At 30.9% G+C, this 21,066-nt stretch overlaps 2 protein-coding genes, 1 long non-coding RNA gene and 1 other non-coding gene across 4 annotated transcripts; 1 reads left to right on the top strand and 3 right to left on the bottom strand.

Moving 5' to 3' along the window:
• Nucleotides 1–833: 833 nt before the first annotated feature.
• Nucleotides 834–905, bottom strand: TRNAP-AGG (transfer RNA proline (anticodon AGG)). Its single transcript has one exon. It is a non-coding gene; the product is annotated as a tRNA-Pro (tRNA).
• A 48-nt stretch (nucleotides 906–953) lies between these two features.
• Nucleotides 954–3,845, top strand: LOC105774098 (hypothetical protein). The gene is made up of 2 exons (XM_012596442.2): nucleotides 954–1,106; nucleotides 2,947–3,845. The coding sequence occupies exons 1-2, from the start codon at nucleotides 1,034–1,036 to the stop codon at nucleotides 3,594–3,596; spliced, it is 723 nt and encodes a 240-aa protein (XP_012451896.1). The 5' UTR covers nucleotides 954–1,033; the 3' UTR covers nucleotides 3,597–3,845.
• Nucleotides 3,846–4,142: 297 nt separating this feature from the next.
• On the bottom strand, nucleotides 4,143–7,385 carry LOC128041836 (uncharacterized). Its single transcript, XR_008196727.1, has 2 exons — nucleotides 7,235–7,385; nucleotides 4,143–5,587 (listed from the first exon to the last, which is right to left on the bottom strand). It is a non-coding gene; the product is annotated as an uncharacterized LOC128041836 (long non-coding RNA).
• Nucleotides 7,386–9,270: 1,885 nt separating this feature from the next.
• Nucleotides 9,271–12,355, bottom strand: LOC105773359 (elongation factor 1-alpha). Its single transcript, XM_052632761.1, has 3 exons — nucleotides 12,257–12,355; nucleotides 10,530–11,011; nucleotides 9,271–10,450 (listed from the first exon to the last, which is right to left on the bottom strand). The coding sequence occupies exons 2-3, from the start codon at nucleotides 10,989–10,991 to the stop codon at nucleotides 9,569–9,571; spliced, it is 1,344 nt and encodes a 447-aa protein (XP_052488721.1). The 5' UTR covers nucleotides 10,992–11,011; nucleotides 12,257–12,355; the 3' UTR covers nucleotides 9,271–9,568.
• Between the last annotated feature and the right edge of the window lie 8,711 nt (nucleotides 12,356–21,066).

The raw sequence follows: 21,066 nt of genomic DNA, 5'->3' as shown, positions 1-21,066 counted from the left end.
CTACTTGTGGCGGGGGCGACAAAAAAATTATAGCTAGGGTTTTGGGGTTGAAGCTTTTTCTAGTCTTTAGGCCATTATTATGTTAGTGTTTTTTGAACTTAATGGTTTTATTTCAGTGTTGTATCTTTACTTATTCTTAACGAATAATATTAATGAAGTTAAATATCTTTTGTTTTTGCATAAACTAAATTCCTTTGAGTTGTTTTATTATATTTGATTAACAAATAATAATTTTTTTGAAGTTAAATACTTTTTTGGGTAAATTACCCCAAGATTAGTAAATTATTAGTAAGTTTACATTTTGGTCACTCATTTTCAAAAAATTACAAAATGATTGTTGAACTATTCAAAAGTTTTTATTTAAGTCAATAAACTAATATTATTATTTTTTAAAGCCTATCTAGCAAGCTTCAAGTGACCACTTTGTAGAACATAGATCCAAGTGACCATTTTGGTCACTTAATTCAACGATTGGTACAATGGATCAATACCCTTCGACGAGTAGAAAAACATAGATCCAAGTTGATTTGACGATTAGTGTCGGAGATTAGAAAAGAAAGTTGTTTGGATTTTGATTCGTAGATTCATAACGTTCAAAATTGTTTAATGAATAAAAAATTGAAATGTAAAAGAGAAGAGAAAGGAAAGTTTTGACTAGTGAATGCGGTATGAATAAATAAGGCCATACATCAATGAATTTAACAACTCAATGAGTTAAATGAAAATTTTCGAATAATTCAGTGATAACCTTTTAAAATTGAACAACCAAAATGTAAATTCACTAATAGTTTAGTGGCCTAGTGTGGAATTTACCCTTAATAAAACTAAGAAATGGGGCATTCCGAGAATTGAACTCAGGACCTCTCGCACCCTAAGCGAGAATCATACCACTAGACCAAATGTCCTTGTTGAAGTACGTTTTCCAAAGATTATTTTAAATATTCACATATTACAAAAACCATCTAAAACCCTTACAAGATGAATCCTTGTTCGATTCACACATTTCAGTCTCCCTGCAAAATCCGATAGAAATATGGCGAGAACTGCTCTCTTCCACTTGCTTCGATCCCAATCCAAGCAACTCATTTCCAGAAACATCCATTCAGGTTCTCTTTTTCTTTATTTAGGAACCCCCCCTTCTGTTTTGTTCTTCATTCGTTTTAGATGTGAAGTTTAAACATCTGATTTAGTCTAAAACCTCAATACCCATGTTTGTTAATCCTATTTCTGATCTCAATCTTTGAAATTTGGGGCATTTCCTTTGATCTGGAAATTGGGTTTTATTAACAAAAACTCATACATGTAAGGGAAAAATGATTTAGTTTTTATGTTGTTGGAATTTGCCAATTTTTATTCTGGGCTTTTGAAAATTTTAGAATTAAAGATACCCAAAATCTTAATTGGTTTTAGTTATAGGAAGTGGTTCAGTTTGTAAAGTGCTTTATCTACTCGAATTGGTGTTGCGATAAGACTGAAATCGTTTACAGCATCAAGTATTTGTGTTATTTTCTGTGTTAAAGTTATTACATATTTTATATAAATTTTGACATGTTAATTATTTACATTATTTAGATTTTGACGCATTCGTATATCCTTATTATCTAGTCTTGGTTTAGCTGGTGTTTTATAGCTCTATTATTATGTGAAACCAAATCACTGCTTGCAAGTTCAGTTGTTATAGCTTCATGGCTCAAGACCAAGCAGAAGGGTGATGGCTTCGAGTTATTGTATGATAGAGTTTTTGAAAAAGACCAATAAACTTAGCATATCTTTGAGTCAGGCCATTTCATGTCATGTTTTAGATATTTTTCTCGTGTTGTATATAAAATTACCAGTTTTAATCTTAGAGTAAGGTGTAGCTAGTGTTTTCTAGCTGTAGTATGTGAAACCAAACTGTTTACTTGCAAGTATCAATAGCGCCATTGCTCAAGGTCGGGCAGTGAGGGTGTTATTGTATGATAAACTGCAAGAAATGTTGCACATCTTTGAATCCTACATGAAAATTTCCCTTTATTGACCAAGATGGCTTATATCATCTAGTGTTTGTGTTATTTTTCTGTCATAATCTCGTGCATGTTATATATTTTATAGTAATTAGTGTTCTATAGAGTTTGGCTCATTTGTGTATCCAAGTTATATTTTGCATTACTTTTTCATGTCATTTTTAGTTGTTTCTCTCGTGTCATATCTAAAGTTGCCAGGTCTAATCTTGTGTACGTTTAGCCGGTGGTTTATAGCTTTGGCATGTAAAACCAAACCATTTGTCTGCTCTTGTATGGTCGTACGAAAAACAAGAAATGTCACACATCATTGAATCATTCATGAAAATCTTTCTCCAACTTGATGCTTGCAAATGTTTGCTTGTAATTGGCATCAATTTGCCATTACTTATGCTTTGCTTATAGTTCTCTTTCGTGAAATTAGATGTATGTGACTAGTGTTTTATCGTCACTATGGCATTTGATCTACCTGTCCAACCACATTCAGAATTTGTTTCTTAGAATCATTCCCCACTCCTAGACAGTTAAACCACCCCATTTTTTCTGGATATGAGAAAAGATCAGGGATTTGATGATTCTTGAATTCTTTAGTATCCTTTGTCCTTTGTTCCACAAGCTGTAATGAAGCAAACTTCAAAATGTATAGGACTCTAACTATGAAAATGTACAACTCAGGAAGGCTGCCATGGATTAAGTTGAAAATTGTAACCAAAAACTTAGTTTTTTATTGCAGGAAAGGTATACATGATTTCTGCGTCATTTGATTGTGAATAATATGTTATGGTCAACAGTTCCATGAATCCATGTTAATACACAATTCATGAAATCTTGTTTCAGTCATGATTCTTGTTAGCGTTCTATGATTTGGATGTTATTTCTACTATAATTATAGTATATAAGCGACAATATCATTTTCTCTTGCTTATTCTTCTCTCCGCTGCTTTAGGTTATCGTTGTAGGTTTGCAACACTGTCTGGCACCCAATATGCAAAGCCGAACCTCAACTATGCAACGAGCATTTTCAGTGTCCAAAAAAGATGGGCTTCTCAAGCTAAGACAACTGAGGATGACAACAAAATCAGCATTGGTCCTCGTAAAAGCAAAGAAGACGACGAAAATGAGAAGGATGCCGGGGTTGTTTACCACGGTCCGATTTCTTCTACAATCAAGAAAGTAAAGATGCTTTCACTTTCGACCTGCTGCCTCTCGGTATCGTTAGGCCCTGTCATTACATTCATGACTTCTCCTGATATGAATGTGATTGTGAAAGGTGCAGTAGCATCCTCTGTGATATTCCTTAGTGCTACAACAACTGCCGCACTTCACTGGTTCGTGAGCCCTTACATCCACAAAATCCGGTGGCAGCCTGGTTCAGACAGCTTTGAGGTGGAGATGATGTCTTGGTTAGCAACATATATTCCACGAACCATTAAGTTTGCAGACATCCGTCCAGCCGAGACCAACAGGCCATTCGTGACATTTAAGGCCAATGGGAACTTCTACTTTGTAGATGCTGAGCATTGCCATAACAAGGCTTTGTTGGCAAGACTCACACCCCAGAAAGCAACTCATGAGTCAGCTCTTAAGAACTTATGATTTGATCATTTGAAAGGTGGGGAATCAGGTCTCGGGAGCTCGTGAAAGTTTCATTGTTAAGACGAATGGTCTATAGGGTAGGATTATGATAAGTGCTTGAATAATAAGCCTGTTGATTACAGAGAAATACAAACTTTCATGGATTTTAAATGGAATTTCATTTTACTGCTGCTTTGCCAGTTTTGATGTAGTGAAAATTTTTGTTTGCTTGGAACTTTATTATAAATGATTAAATGACACGTTTTGTTACTGATTATTCCTATTTTAATATTTGACACCATATTAAGCTAGGCGGAGATAACCAAAGTATCTTCCCCCTCTAATATTTGTTGATATATATAGAAGTTTTAATACTTAGTGAAAACTGAAAACTTTGATATTTTATTATTTTTGATTATTTTACTTTCATTTCGTTCATCATGTTCGCATCTTGATCATTTTTGTTAAAATATATTCTACTTATTCACATATTCGTCTATTATAGTGAAATTCTTATTTTAACCCTCTCTATTTTCTTAAATAGAAATGATGGTGTGGCTAAAATGATGAGCAAAATAAATTTATTCATTTAAAAATTAGTAGGACTAAAGTGAAAATATTAATACAAGAGGCAAAAGAAGTAATAAACCTAGTTGAGAAGTTCTTATACTCCACGACATGATTAAAAGTGAAAAATTGCCTATATGTATTCAGTTTAAATAACTTAAGAACTTAATTAAAATTCTTTATTTTTAAGATAAATTATTATTTTAACCAATACCGAAATTGAGCTTTGGATTTAAAGGTAGAACATGATAATTGAATTTCCCATTCACTATACAAACAAACCTAATCAAACTCACTCAAATAGATCATTTTATTTATTATCACAAAATATCAAACTCAGCCTTAACTCGAACTACTCCTACTTAGATCCAACTCTGAAGCCGAATGATAGAAACCATCATTAACCAAACCAATTTAAATACTACTTTTGAATCTTAAATTAAATCGCCATTAAAGAAACTCAAAACGGGTTTCAAAACTGATTCTAAACTCAAGCTTCTTTCTGCTTAGACTCGACTCAATTACATACACCCTTAGTTGAGGTAAATTTTTTACTAAATAATCATTATAGTAGTACATAATCGGGGGTTGAGAGTATGAGCGGAAGGGAATATAGACTCTTTATTAACAAAAGGAAAATGTTACAAAAGAGAAAACTCAAACGGAAAGTATTTGGTAAATTACAAGATGCTATACAATTGGGCTTTCCTTCCTATTTATAGAGGAATTCTAAAAATTCTATACAATTGTATTTTGAATCCCGAACAGTATTTCTGATAAGGATCCGGCTTCTTTGTGGATGTGGTTGCTTCCACGTCTCCATCTTTTTGCATGGCTATGGTTGATTACATGTGTCATGCTTGCATTTATGACCGCTTTTGTCACTGCTTGTGTCACGGCCGCTTTTATCACTGCTTACATCATCATTATTTTAATGATGATTAAGACTTGATTAAGACTTTTTGTCTTCATCTGGATGTTTTTATCAAGCATTAATGGTTGCTTCCATCTTGCTTGCATCATCAATCTATCTTGATGTGATTAACGGTTGCTTCCATCATAATTCATCCCTCAAGATGATGAATGGTAGATATATATTGATGATAATTTTCCCATGTACTTCTGATTTGTTGCAGAATGTTAGATGGAAAATCTTCTATATTCATGTCTGCTATCTTTTTTAGCAGATTGATGCCTTCATCATTTTCTTCAATAAGATATGAATGATATGCTAATATTCTTCTTCCATCAGTTCTGAATTGATAATTTCTTTCTTGAAGAAGATATTTAGCTTTAGCCATTAAATCAACACCGGCTTGGATTTGATAACAACTTGAATTTTCTTGACACTTGTCAATTGTTTTTGCCAAGTATTCTTTATCTTCATTTACAGCTGATAGTCGGGGGCTTCCGAGCATTCTGCGAATTTCCCATATTTGATATGGCTGAAAAAATCTTTCTTTTTCAGAAATACCAATAAGAGTACTTATTTGAATATAAAAATAATAGAAAAAGTCATCATTTTTTATATTCTAGTATCTAATAATGCATGTAAAGAATATTTTTTATATTCTCTAAATTGAAAATTAATTTCAATATAAGTATAGTATTTTTAGGTTGAAAATTTGAAAAAGTACTAATATCATTTTCCCAATTTTCATTTGTTGGATAATAGTCTGTACTTTTTTATTCTATTGTTTATAGAATTTTCTAATAAAAATATTTTTCATTTTTATCGATTTAATTTTATAAGGATTTATTTCCTTCTTATAACATATTTCTAAATCTTGTTGTTCAAGACTGTTAATTCTTTTTCAACTTCTTTTCTTTTGTTAGAAAAGTTTTGACTATATAACTTATCTTATTATCTAAAATATTTTTGAGTTCTTTAGAAGATTTTCTTCTAGAAAACGACTTATAATATGACTAGAAAATTTTTATTTTCTAGTTTCCTTTGACTTGTTTATTATATTTTTCTTTTTATGCCTATGATGAGTATTAGGTTTTACACCTAACCATTCAAGTAAAGTTTTTATATTACTAGTCAACATACTGGTTGTATATTGAACTTTACTTATATCTTTAATCAAATAATCATCTGTTTGACTATCTGACTCAATTTTTCTTTTTCTATATGGATCTGGTGGTTCAGTATCCATAAGTTCTGGAATATTTATTTCTTCGTCTACTTCTTCAGATGAAGTGGTTTCTTCATTAGAATTATAAGTTGAGACTTTTATGTCTTCATCCTGATCTGTTGAAGTTTTTTCTTCATCAGATTGTTTCTTATATAATTCTGTTTTTTCAGAATTACTCGAACTACTACTATCATCATATTTTAACATATAATGATAATTAAACATACTAAAAGATCTTTATGTTTTTCATAAAGTTCTTCAATTAGTTTTAAATATTCAACTCTTTCTAGTTGATCATTACTAGTAGTAAATTTTTCTTTCCAATGTTCTATAAGTGTTTTATAAGATGGAAATCATATTCGTGTATCATCTTTTTACGTTTTTTATGTTTTTATAATTTTTAACATAGATGACAACTCATCGATGAAGTGTTTTCTTCATCGATAAAACAAAAATATGATCTTGACTATTACCGTAATATAAAGGACCTAAATTTACATCGGACTCGATATTATTATTTAAAACACGATCTAGTTTATTATTAACACTAGTTAATATTTCTTTAGACTCATGGTTTAAGTCTAAATCTTTTATATTACCTAAGTTATTTATTTTTTCTTCTACAGAACTTACTTTACTAAATAACCTACCAAAATAAAAAGAAGTCATATCAACAAGACTATTAATACCCTTACTCAGAGATGAAACGTTGTTTTCGTTTCTAGAGTCTATATGCGTAATATGATCACAAGTTTTATCTTTAAATTGACACTCGATTTGCTCCATAATGTTTGTCTCGAGTACCTAAGACCGGCCTGTTATCCTAACGTCTTCACACAACGCCTAACGTCCTCCCTGGACTCAACGGCAACAAGAAGACAGATAAACAGATATGGGTTTTGAAACAAACAACTGTAAAACAAACAGAAATGTAAATCAAAGACAAAAACTTACAATAAATATTACGATATTATTTCTCCAGAAACTTGTTACACCGGCACCTCTGATACCAATCGGGGGGGTTGAGAGTATGAGCGGAAGGGAATATAGACTCTTTATTAACAAAAGGAAAAGGTTACAAAAGAGAAAACTCAAAAGGAAAGTATTTGGTAATTTACAAGATGCTATACAATTGGGCTTTCCTCCCTATTTATAGAGGAATTCTAAAAATTCTATACAATTGTATTTTGAATCCCGAACAGTGTTTCTGGTAAGGATCCGGCTTCTTTGTGGATGTGGTTGCTTCCACGTCTCCATCTTTTTGCATGGCTATGGTTGATTCCATGTGTCATGCTTGCATTTATGACCGCTTTTGTCACTGCTTGTGTCACGGCCGCTTTTGTCACTGCTTACATCATCATTGTTTTAATGATGATTAAGACTTGATTAAGACTTTATTTTATAAGTAAAGAATATCCAGCTATAAAATTTAGATTGGATCATGAACCGTTTGATATAACAAGTATCGAATGGGGATTTGTTAGAGAAATAGTAGTACAAAATCTTTCTGTTCATCTTTTAAAAGATTTTCCAGCAGTTGTTAAATCTTTACTACAAACCATCATAAAAATGATGATTTTTTCTATTATTTTTATATTCAAATAAGTACTCTTAAAGAAAGAATAACTTTACATTGTTTGCAAAGTAAAGTGGCTAAACAAGTCAAAAATAAGTTAAGTCATAAATATTGTTCTAAAATTTTAGAAAATGAATGGGAATTTGGGTGTAAACAAATATATCCCAACACTTATAAAAACGTAAAAATATAGATTAAGAAAATGGAAACTAGGTAATAAAAATTCTCGGTAAAAATCAAAAAGTGGTTAGGAAAAAGACTTTCAAACCAAAGAAAGAAATTTGTAAATGTTTTATTTGTAATGAAGATGGTCATGTAGCTAGTAATTGTCCTAATAAAGGAAAAAATGCTAGAAAAATAATAAAAAGTCTTGAAGAACAAGATTTAGAAATATGTTATCAAATGGAAACAAATTCTGAAGAAATTTTATATGAGTTAATATTAATCAACCATAGCCATGCAAAAAGATGGAGACGTGGAAGCAACCACATCCACAAAGAAGCCGGATCCTTATCAGAAACACTGTTCGGGATTCAAAATACAATTGTATAGAATTTTTAGAATTCCTCTATAAATAGGGAGGAAAGCCCAATTGTATAACATCTTGTAAATTACCAAATACTTTTCTTTTGAGTTTTATCTTTTGTAACATTTTCCTTTTGTTAATAAAGAGTCTATATTCCCTTCCGCTCATACTCTCAACCCCCAATTATAAATATTCCAGAACTTATGGATACTGAACCACCAGATCCATATTGAAAAAGAAAAATAGAATCAGATAGTCAAACAGATGATTATTTGATTAAAGATTTAAGTAAAGTTCAATATACAACCAATATGTTGACTAGTAATATAAAAATTTAGCTATTAATGAGAAAATCCTAAAAATAGAGAATGTATTAATAAAACTTCACTTGGATGGTTAGGTGTAAAACCTAATACTCATCATAGGCATAAAAAGAAAAATATAATAAACAAGTCAAAAGGAAACTAGAAAATAAAATTTTTTTGGTTATATTACGATCGGTTTTCTAGAAGAAAAACTTCTAAAGAACTTAAAGATATTTTAGATAATAAAATAGATTATATAGTCAAAACTTTTCTACCAAAAGAAAAGAAGTTGGAAAAAGAATTAAAAGTCTTGAAGAACAAGATTTAGAAATATGTTATCAAAAGGAAACAAATCTGAAGAAATTTTATATGAGTTAATATCGAAATGAGATTACGATAGTAACGATGAATATATATTTATGTTTAATATAGGAAGAAGTTCTAATAATTAATTAGAAGAAATTCAATCTGAAAAACAATATATTAAATTAGGAAATTTAATCGGAGAAGAAAAAGACTTTTCTGATGAAATGATAGAAAAGATTAATAAAAATCATAAAAAGGATCATGGAGATAATACAAATGAAAAACAATTTAAAATGATATAAAATATTGATTAAACCATTCAAGAAGAATCCAGGAAATGAGCTAAAAAGTTTCGAGAATGATATAATGGAAAATAAGAGCACATAAAAGACATCATTTAAGCCTCACCACCGTCTATCAAGAACCCAGTTCTGTGAAGATCCTCCAGAAGACGGTGACAACTTAAAACGATAACCATCAAAACATGTAACTATAGTTCGGATTAAGGACACAACTAAAGTTCTATTGTAGTCACTACAATAGAGGTTTTTTGAATCACCCAAAATTTGTTCGGTTCACTTCTTCTTGGCAGCGGACTTGGTTACCTTGGCTCCAGTTGGATCCTTCTTCTCCACATTCTTGATGACACCGACAGCAACTGTCTGCCTCATGTCTCTCACAGCGAAACGACCGAGTGGGGGATACTCGGAAAAGGTTTCCACAACCATGGGCTTGGTGGGAACCATCTTAATCAATCCAGCATCGCCGTTCTTCAAGAACTTGGGCTCCTTTTCAAGCTCCTTACCGGATCGTCTATCGATTTTGGTCAAGATTTCTGAAAACTTGACAGCAATGTGGGAGGTGTGGCAATCAAGGACAGGAGCATATCCGTTTCCAATCTGGCCAGGATGGTTCATGATGATGACTTGGGAGGTGAAGTTGGCTGCCTCCTTTGCTGGATCATCCTTTGAGTTAGAAGCAACGAATCCTCGCTTGAGATCCTTGACAGCAACATTCTTAACATTGAAACCGACATTGTCACCAGGAAGAGCCTCGGAAAGAGCCTCATGGTGCATTTCAACGGATTTAACTTCAGTGGTTAATCCCGAAGGACCGAAAGTAACAACCATACCTGGCTTGAGGATACCAGTTTCAACACGACCCACTGGGACAGTTCCAATACCACCAATCTTGTAGACATCCTGAAGTGGGAGACGAAGGGGCTTGTCAGAGGGTCGCTTGGGCTCATTGATCTGGTCAAGAGCCTCGAGCAGAGTTGGACCCTTGTACCAATCAAGGTTGGTCGATCTCTCAATCATGTTGTCACCCTCAAAACCAGAGATAGGGACGAATGGAATCTTCTCAGGGTTGTAACCAACCTTCTTCAAGTATGAAGAAACCTCCTTCACGATTTCATCGTACCTTGCCTTTGAGTATTTGGGAGTTGTGGCATCCATCTGTATAGAACAGAACAATTAGAAAAAAAAACAAACCAAATAATAAAACTCTGTATTAATTAAGAAGAAGAAATTCTACCTTGTTGCAACAACAAATCATTTGCTTCACACCAAGAGTAAAGGCAAGCAAAGCATGTTCACGTGTCTGCCCATCCTTTGAAATACCAGCCTCGAAACCTCCAGTGGTGGAGTCAATGATAAGGACAGCACAGTCAGCCTGAGAGGTACCAGTGATCATGTTTTTGATAAAGTCACGATGTCCGGGAGCATCAATGACAGTGCAATAGTATTTGGTGGTCTCAAACTTCCACAAGGCAATATCAATGGTAATACCACGCTCACGTTCTGCTTTCAACTTGTCAAGCACCCAAGCATACTTGAATGACCTCTTGTTCATCTCAGCAGCTTCCTTCTCAAACCTTTCGATCACACGCTTGTCGATACCACCAAGCTTGTAGATCAAGTGACCAGTGGTGGTCGACTTTCCAGAGTCGACATGTCCTATAACAACAATGTTGATGTGAACCTTCTCCTTACCCATTATGCACTGTTAGCTAGGATCTGCACTAACATTATTAAACAAAATTAAACAGAAACAAAGAACAGATTAAAACGGGATCTTAATATTTACTTTAGCCTCGTCAACATGGGGGAATTACAACTGAACGAAAGACTCAAATTCTAATATCAATGCTAATATGCAATTCCATGTAATAGCAAAGCCATGCAATTTATCTTTCAAACAAACATTTTAATTTTTAATTACTTCAATTCATGTTTGAAATATTGAAAAAAAATAGAAGATGCAGTATTCAAACGATACCTATACCAAAAGAAATACAATGATTTTACTTTCATATATAACAATTATAATAGATTCCAAGATTCACTTTTGACTATTAGTAATTTTATGCAAAAAAAAAAGAAGAAGAAAAACAAAAGATTAAAACAAAAACTCTAAATAGTCTACTAATTTTATATAATTATATCAAACCTAACAAACAATACAATGATTCCAGTCTCACAGTTTAACGTACACACACACAAAAAGAGGAATGATTTGATTAATGACTGAACTAATGGAAATTATTATCTCAACAAAATCTAATAACAAATTTACTTTATAAAAATTCATATAAAACAAAAAAGTCAATACAACGAACTTAAAAGAAAAGGAAAAATCTCATAAAATTATTAAATAAATCTTCGACTGTTATCATTACAATGAATCTAGCAAAATATAACAGATTCAAATCACAAACGAATTGAAGCAAAAAAAGGAACTACATAATTCAAAAAATAAACATCATATAGATCTTCGAAATTAAAATAAAAATGCAAATAAAATCCTAAAACATCAAATTAAAAAAGAAGGAAACAGTAACCACGAACAAAACGAAAGATTCAAAATCCAGGAAATACAAACAAATGGATTAAATCATAAAAATAAACATCATATAGATCTTCGAAATTAAAATTAAAATGCAAATAAAATCCTAAAACATCAAATTATAAAAAGAAAAAAGAAGAGGAAACAGTAACAACGAACAAAACGAAAGACTCAAAATCTAGGAAACACAAACAAAAGAATTAAATCACAATTCAAAAATAAACATCATATGGATCTTCGAAATTAAAATAAAAATGCAAATAAGATCCTAAAACATCAAATTATAAAAATAAAAAAGGAAACAGTAACCACGAACAAAACGAAAGAATCAAAATCCAGGAAACAAACAACAAATGAATTAGTAGATAAAAAAAACTGAAAACGACTTCAGTAAACTTAAGATCTAAGAATCGAACCTTAGAGGAAACAGAGAGAGAGAGAGAGAGAGAGAGAGAGAGTTGAAGCTAAAACCCCAGCGGCTGATAAGGGTTTTTGCGTTAGACTGTCGTTTCAGTTTTATAAGCCACAAAGTTTCGAACATCTTTTGTTTCCCTAAAATACCCTCATTTAAGATCCATTTTGACAGTTATGTCCTTCAATTTTTTCACTTGCATGGGGCATGACGTGAAAATAGATAGCAAAAAGTTTTTGTATGGGTGCTAATAAATTTTTGTTGAATATAATTTAGTTATGGAAATAGATAAATAATTTTTAAGTAAAGATAAATAAATTTATTGAATATATTATAATATTATAATGTTTACTCGATCTATTATAATATTCTATATTTAATGAAAATTGCACGAGCATAAGTTTTATACGAGTTAATACAGGTTTTTAGTTGAAGGTTTTCAAAGTCCTTTTAACCACCAATTGATATGTTTTAGACTTAAATTTTAGAGTTTTATATTACTTACAAGTTTATTTAAGATATTAAATATTTATTTCATTTAATTAGATATTCAATTATATAAAATTTGTAAAACTAAATATTTAATTAGTTTTAAGAGTGTTTAATTTTTTTTTGTTTATTGATTAAATAAAGTTTCATCATAAATTAAATTGTTAGTGCAAAATTTTATATTATTAGACACAATATTTCTAAAAATTCAAATTTGAGTGCAATCATTTACCGGGTTGTTTTGTGAATTACAAGAGGACAAAGCAACAGTAATGCCACTCATACGATTCGAACTCAAACCACATTTGGAATGATAAACACCCTAACAATCAAGTCAACGTACAAAGATCCATTTAATCTAGAGTTCATTAAGGATTGCCTAAAATAAATTATTTATCTTTTGATTAATTCCTTTAATTTAATTCTATTCTTTTGAATTGTTTTTAGCCCTTTCCCCTATAAATTAAAAAATAATAATAACTTTTTTTCTCTTACCGAAACTCTCCCGGTTAGATGCGCAAACCAAAAGTAAAATTTTTGGGCCAAATTACAATCAATGGCCATAAAACTTTATTCTCTTATCAATTTGATCCTCTTTCAATTCTTTTTTCTTTAATTTGTAATTCCAACTTCTTGAATTCTTGTGTGCTAGATGTTGGGTTTCCGCATCAAAGCGGAGCTTGCTTCTATGGAGAAATCTAAGACATCTATTGTTGCGTAAATGTTGAGATTTTTCGAACTAAGGCTTTGTTTGGTAGAATGGAAATAAAATTGGAAAGATAGAAAATTGAAGGGGTAGAAAATTAAAAGGATGGAAAACATAAATCTTCTTTCCATAGATATGCTTGATGGAGAGGAAAAATGAAAATAAAATTATATTTTCTTTCCACCCAATAATTAGTATAGTTGAAAAATAGAAGGAAATAAAATAAAACATTTGAAAAATGATTAATTTTGAACTAATATATACATCTCTCTCATTTTCTCTATCCTAATCATTCCAATTTGGAAGGATTGATTTTTATACATCGGGATAAAAAATAGTTATCCTTCTTTTTTTTTTTTCCTCTCACTTTTCTTCCCAACCAAACATACTTAAAATTTATTTTCCTTTTACTTAATTCTCTTCTCCCTCCTCCCAACCCTTCACTTTTCACTCAACTAAGCACACCCTAAAGCTCGATTGTTTGAGGAGGTCCCTAAGCTTGTTAAGGAGGTTTACTTTTTTGCTTAAAAAGGTGGAAAAATAAAGAAAGAAGAAAAGAAAAAGGGAAGTTAAAGAAAAAATTAAATTGTTTAAAAAGAAAAAGTAGAGAGGACTAGCACTATAATTTGACCTAATATTTTTCTTATTCACAAATTGATAATATTAATAATCATATAATGATTTAAAAGAGCAAAACATAGTTTTAGTCAAACATAAGTGATTAATCTAAGTTCCTCTGACCTTCCTGACACATGGCACACACCTATCATGCTTCCCTTTTCTTTAAGAAAAAGTATAAAAATGCTTAAATTTTAATTATGGTTCTTCTAATTTGCTTAAATTTAAGATTTAGTCTTTATATTTTAATTTTATTATAATTTGGTATTAATTAATTTAATATTTTATAATGTTATTACTTAGCTAAATATTTAATGGCGTTAACTTTTAATTAAAATATTACATAATTATATATAATTTAAAAGTGTATTTTAAATCTAAAATGTCCAAAGATTTAATTATTGTACCTATATATAAAAGAAAGGTCTTTCCTTCCTCAAGTTGACATGTGGCACACACTCACCATACTCATTTTCCTTTCTTTTTCATTTTGGTCCTTTTAATATGTTGAAATTTAAGATTTATTTTTATATTTTAATAATTAATTTAAATAATCAATATCGTCAAATTTTCAATTAAAATGTTACATAAATATATATAATTTTAAAACGATTTTTAGATCTAAAAATACAGGAATACATCTATATATATAGAAAGGACCCTTTGAACCTTCCTGTATTGGCACATGCTGCATTATGGTGGGGTTTTTATTTTATTTTATTTACATTATATAAAAATGATTAAATTTTAATTTTGATCCATCTACTATGCTTAAGTTTATGATCTAATCTTTATATTAATTTCTAACATAATTTGGTCTCTATATTTTTATAATGTTATTAACCAGTCTAAATAATTAATATTGTTAAGTTTTCAATTAAAATGTTGCGTGATTATATATGATTTGAAAATTGATTTTTAAATTTAAAAAGTTGAGGGATTAAACTTTTGACAATAAATGTATGTCTAAATTCCAATTGTACGAAGTGTATAGAGAGTTAGAGTTATGGTTTTTTCAACTGGACTAGACCGGTCGATCTGACTTATTGGATCAGGAACTAGATAGAGTATCGATTCGAAGAGAGGCATTAGATTAATTGACCCGTAAATTGGTACGGACCGGTTGAACTAGATTTTTATTTTTTAAAATATTTTTATGAACTTTTAATAATTTAATTAATTGAACTATACAAACTTATGGCCTGACCAACCTATCAGTTAGGTTTTGAAAACGTTGTTTAGAGTATATTTTAATCTTTAAAGTTTTAGCTTATAAATTGATAGAAACAAATAATCAAATCTAGCGCGAAGCATGGGTGGATCATGTTTTGACCTTCCTCATGCCGACACATGGCACACACTCACTGTGCTCTCTTTTTTTTTCGTTTTATAAAAATGCTTAACTATTAATTTTGGTCCTTCTAATATGGTTAAATTTGAGATTTAATCTTTATATTTTAATTTCTAATATAATTTAATTTTTAATGTTATTAATTAGTTTAATATTTTATGATGTTATTAATTAGTTAAATAGTTAATATAGTTAACTTTTCAATTAAAAATTACGAGATTATATAGAATTTAAGAGAGTATTTTTAAATCCAAAAAGTAGGGGGATTAAATTCTTATTTGTATATATAAAAGGAAGGTCAAATTGGCCTTCCTCATACTGACACGTGGCATACATTCGCCATGCTAATGTTTTTTCATTTTATAAAAATGATTAATTTTCATTTTTGGTCCTTCTAATGAGTTTGAATTTGAGATTTAATCGTTATATTTTAATTTCTAACATAATTTGGTCACTATATTTTTATAATGTTATTAATTAGTTCAAACAGTTAATATTGTTAACTTTTCAATTAAAATGTTACATGATTGTATATAACTTGAAAGCGGGGTTTTAAATCCAAAAAGTAGAGGTATTAAATTCTTGAAAAATAGAAGTAAAAGGACTGAATTTCAAATGTATGACGTGTAGAGACTTAGAGTCATGGTTGTTTGAATCGAACCGTTCGGCTAGATTAGAAACCTGCTTGGATATTAGTTTGAAGAGAGGCATTAGACCGATTAACTTGCAAATTTGTATTGACCGGTTGAACCGGGTTAAAAATAGATTGAACTAGTTTTTGTTTTTAGTGATTTATTTAACTAAACCATACAAATTAATGGCCTAACCAATTGGCCACTGGTTCGATTCTAAAAACCTTAGAGTATACTTCAATCTTCAAACATACATATAAATAATCAACCTAGAGCGCAGGGGCGAAGGCAAAAAAATTTTTTAGAGGGTCGAAATTAATTTTTAATTTTTAATAGCCTATATATTTATAATTTTAAATGATTAAATCAAATTTTTATTATTTTTAAGGGGTCAAAGTGTAATTTTAATTTTACTAATTTAAAATTTTAAAATTTCTAAAGGTCTTAAATAGACAATTTTTCATTTTAGGAGGGGCCTGCCAACCCCCTAGATATGCCACTACCAGCGCAAAACATGGGTGAACCATACTAGTAGATATTAAACGTAAGGCATATTACCAAAATAGCCCCTTAACATTTGGCTATTTGATCACTTTGGTCCTTTATCTTTTTTTTGGAGCACTTTAACTCCTAATGTTTATTTTTTTGCCAAATTGATCTATTCTTAACGAACATGCTGAAGTGGTCGTTAGTTGACTAATGATTAACATTAACCGTTGATGTGGTGGTCCAAATGTAATTAAACGCTAATGTGGCACTATTTTGTCTTATATGCCATGTCAATAAGTGATTTTAAACTTATTATCTTTTTGAAATATAAAATTATTAAAATTATTATATTATTTTTTTGAAATATAAAAGTATTAAAATTATTAATTTCCAATTTCCACAGTTCCTTCTTCCCCATTATTTTTATTTCTATTGTTCACCATCATCATTGTTGTCTCCATTCACCATCGCTATTGTCCAACGCCGTTCAAGCCGCCTTGCTCTAGAATACTGTCTTCTTTCCCTTCTTTCAAGTTCTCCAGTTTGTTTTCTCAAAAAACTCTTTGAAAACCTCAAAATCCATCCTTGAGCCTCGACTTTCCTTGTCTCCGATCTTCTTTTCCGTTCATCAGATGACCTCCATTTTTTAATATGTATTTCCTTTCGTTGAGCTCTTTTTTCTCACCGTTCAAGTAATCGAACAAACACCTGGAAACCTTCCGACAATCTAGCCTTGTTTATTTGTTGGGTTTAAGACTTATATTTTTTTAACTGCTAGTTTTATTGTCTAGTTCTATTTAGTTATTGTATTGTGGGGGGTTGTAACAACCCGTTTTCAGTGAAATCATAACAGTGATTTTGGGACCACAAATCTGAGGTCAGAAGAAAATTTATTGTAATATTAATTTTATGGTCTACATTATGATAGAAATATCGTATAAAAATTTCATTAAAAAATTTTACCGATTACATGTCTAATTTGATGAAAAGGACCAAATTGCACAAAGTGAAAAAGTTGAATTATAGTATCTTAAGGTATCAAATAGCTATGTAATTTAAAATTGGAGGTCCTTATATGGAAAATATACCATTTTGAGGAGTTAGTAGATAAGGATGATTATTCTTCATTGGAAATTAAGAAATTATTAAGGTTAATTTTGGAAAGATGATAAAATAATGATGATAAATGAAAACAAATTAAAATATAATCATTTTCATCATCTTTCCTAAAACAAAATACATGGAAACCGTAGCCATGGATGTTGAGTTCAAGTAAGCTATTTTTGCTTAATTAGGTATGTATTCTTGTCTCGTTTTTATGTTTTCGAGATCGTAATAGCTTAATCTAGCTATCTCGGGGATTGATTTGCAAAACTATTTGTAACAGCCTGATTTCGATCCTAATCAGAATAGTGGTTTTGAAACCACAAATCCGAGTAAAAAAATTTAAATATTATTTTCTGTGTTTATAATTTGTGAATTAATATGTATGAAAATTTTGTGATTTAATTTTACTGTTTGTGTGCTTAATTTGAAAAAAAAGACTAAATCGCATAAAGTGTGAAAGTTCTATTTTACAAGCTAAAGGTGTCTAAAAGCTATAGAATATTAATTTGAGGTCCCTAATGTGCAATTAGGCCTTTTTTAGGGTGGTGGTCGGCCATAGGGACAAAGAAAAGATTTGGTCAATTGGTTAGGTAAAAATTTGGTGACTAAATTGATTTTTATCGTAAAATAAAGAAAAGAGTGATACTATCTTTTCTTCTCCACCTTCACCACCAAAAATTAGCAGCAAAATAGGGGTTTGAGAGCTTAAAAATTTTAGCAAACTATTCTCCTTACAAGTAAGTGTTTTGATGATCATTCTTTGATAATTTTTGTACTTTTGGAACCCTTGTAGCTTGAGCTAGCTAATGATAGGACTATTTTGCAAAATGGTTGGAAGTCTAGGGTTTTTCCATGTGAACCTTTATGTTGGTTGCTGCATTTTTATGGAAGAAAATGAGTCTTAGTTGTTAAATAAACAACTTTTGTGAAAGGTGTTACCATGAAAACACCTAAAAGGACCTTTTTGTAAAGGTTATAAAATAGGTGTTAAATATGTGAAATAAATGACATGTATGAACTTATATGAGTCTAGGGAATATTCGGCCAAGCAATAGTGTGGTCAAATTTGAAATATTTTGTATTTTGTGAAATAGGGACTAAATTGTGAAAAATGTGAAATCTCAAGGGCAAAAGTGAAATTTACTTATTTATGCGTTTTTGACTGAATTGAATGAAATTATGTTTGAATGGTTTAATTTGAATATGTTTAGATCAAGAATTAAAGAAATCGGACTTGGATCTGGGGAAAACAAAAGTCGTCGATTAATCATTCCGTTCCGGTTTATCGTTGTCTGAAGCAAGTTTATAAGCAAATAGATGATATAAATTCTAAATAAATATTAGTTATATATATGCTGAAATGAAAACATGCAAATATATAAATATGTAGCCGAATGTGTTTAAGTTCAGGTAACAGAAATAGACGTGGATGTGATTTACCAATATTTAGCACTGAGTGTGCGAGTATGGAACATATATGGCTATACGAATGGCACTAAGTGTGAGAAAATAAAACGACGATGTTGAATAACGGGCACTAAGTGTACGAAACAAAAATGGCGATGTCAAATAACGGGCACTAAGTGTGCGATACCAAGATCAATTTGGTTAAATAAGAGAGAACACTAATTGTGCAACGACATTATAGCTTCGACAAATTATTTAGCACAAATTGTGCGGATCTAATGAATAATGAATGTGACATTTTAGATCAAAGAAATCGATATTTGGATCAAGTACGGGGAAATGTCAATCAAAATGATCGATTCGCGTTGAGGTAAGCTCATATGGTTAGTTTATAGTGATCGATTATTAAATTTGGATTGAGATGATGTATTATTTTATATATATTTGTTATCTAATCATAACTTTATACAAGTATGAGATTAGATTGAAGAATCAATCGTGAGAAATGCAGGGTCAAGTACATTCGTACTACAACTCGTAATGAATTGACGGAAAAGACTATGGTTGGATCATGGCAGTGAGTGTGCTAGTGTAAGACCATGTCTGGGACATGGCATCGACACAGACCGATGAGTGCTAGTGTAAGACCATGTCTGAGACATGGCATCGGCATGGACAGAGGAGAGTCAGTGTAAGACCATGTCTGGGACATGACATCGTCTCGAGATGAGTGCCAGTGTAAGACCATGTCTAGGACATGGCATCGGCACTGATATGTGATCCCATGTAAGACCATATCTGGGATATGGCATTAGCGTCCTACCAGGTGTATGAGATATTCTGAACATCCCTAATATTACAAGTAGTTCAACAGGAAATTCAAGGAGTATGCTCAAGATAAGTAAGAGTAGGATATGTGATTATTATGACTAGGCATAGGTATGTATACGAGACTCATAAATAATGTGCTCAGATTATGATGCATAATTGATAAGGATGCAAACGAGTAAGATGTGTCTATGATCACTTGATTGTTATGTGCCAAGATATAATATGTTTTGGTGTAAGTGTGTATAAATGAAAGTGAACACAAAGAATTAATGAATAAGTGAAATTGACATTAAAACAGTTGTGGGCAGCAACATTAGTATAACTTTGAAAAATCACCAAAAATGGTGAAAATTGAATTAGAGACTGGGTAAGATATGAAATTAAATCTTAATGAGTCTATTTTTTCATAAAAGAAACAGAGTAAGCAAAAGAAGTGTGAATTATGATATATTTGAATTTTAGTGAGATAGGGTTAGAATGAGTTTTGGAATCCCCTATTCCAATTTTGAAAAATCATTAAAAATTGTACAAAAATAATTATGGAGTATAATTTATATGCTTGAAATACTTAATAAGTCTATTTTCAAGTGAAATAAACGATAACATCATATGATTTTTTTACGAGGAGAAAATTGATTCGTAGTGAAGAAGTGTCAAAACTGTTGGACAGCAAAATAGGGGTAAATTTAATGAATAAACTGTATCAATTGGCTACACCAAAAATTTTGAAATTTCTATGGTAATAAATTTTATGAGTCTAGTTTCAGGGAAAATTAACAGTTCTTCATTCGGAGATCTGTAGCTCAAGAAATAAATAATTTAGTGACAATGACTCAAGTAGACAGATTAATGTGAACATTAGTAATAAGGTGTAAGCATGTGATATAATGATTATATCATCTGAAGAAATTATTGTGAGGATTTGTCCACTAGAGGTGATCATGGTCCGGGTAGCCCGACTCGGCCCGACGGCCCTCCCGAAAAATAGGAGGGTTCGGGTAAAAATATAGGCCCGAAATATGGGTTTGGGTAAAAAACGAGGCCCGTTTTAAAAACGGGCCGGGCCTCGGGTGAAAATTTTTTGGCCCGGACCCGGCCCGACCCGGACCAAATTTATATTAAATATATAAATATATTTTATAGTTTTTAAAATATCTACTTTTAAGTCTTAAGTTAAATGTTTT

This window comes from Gossypium raimondii, chromosome 6, assembly GCF_025698545.1.
Source record: "Gossypium raimondii isolate GPD5lz chromosome 6, ASM2569854v1, whole genome shotgun sequence".
Taxonomy (NCBI): Eukaryota; Viridiplantae; Streptophyta; class Magnoliopsida; order Malvales; family Malvaceae; genus Gossypium; species Gossypium raimondii.
This window is presented reverse-complemented; position numbering and strand designations above follow the sequence as displayed.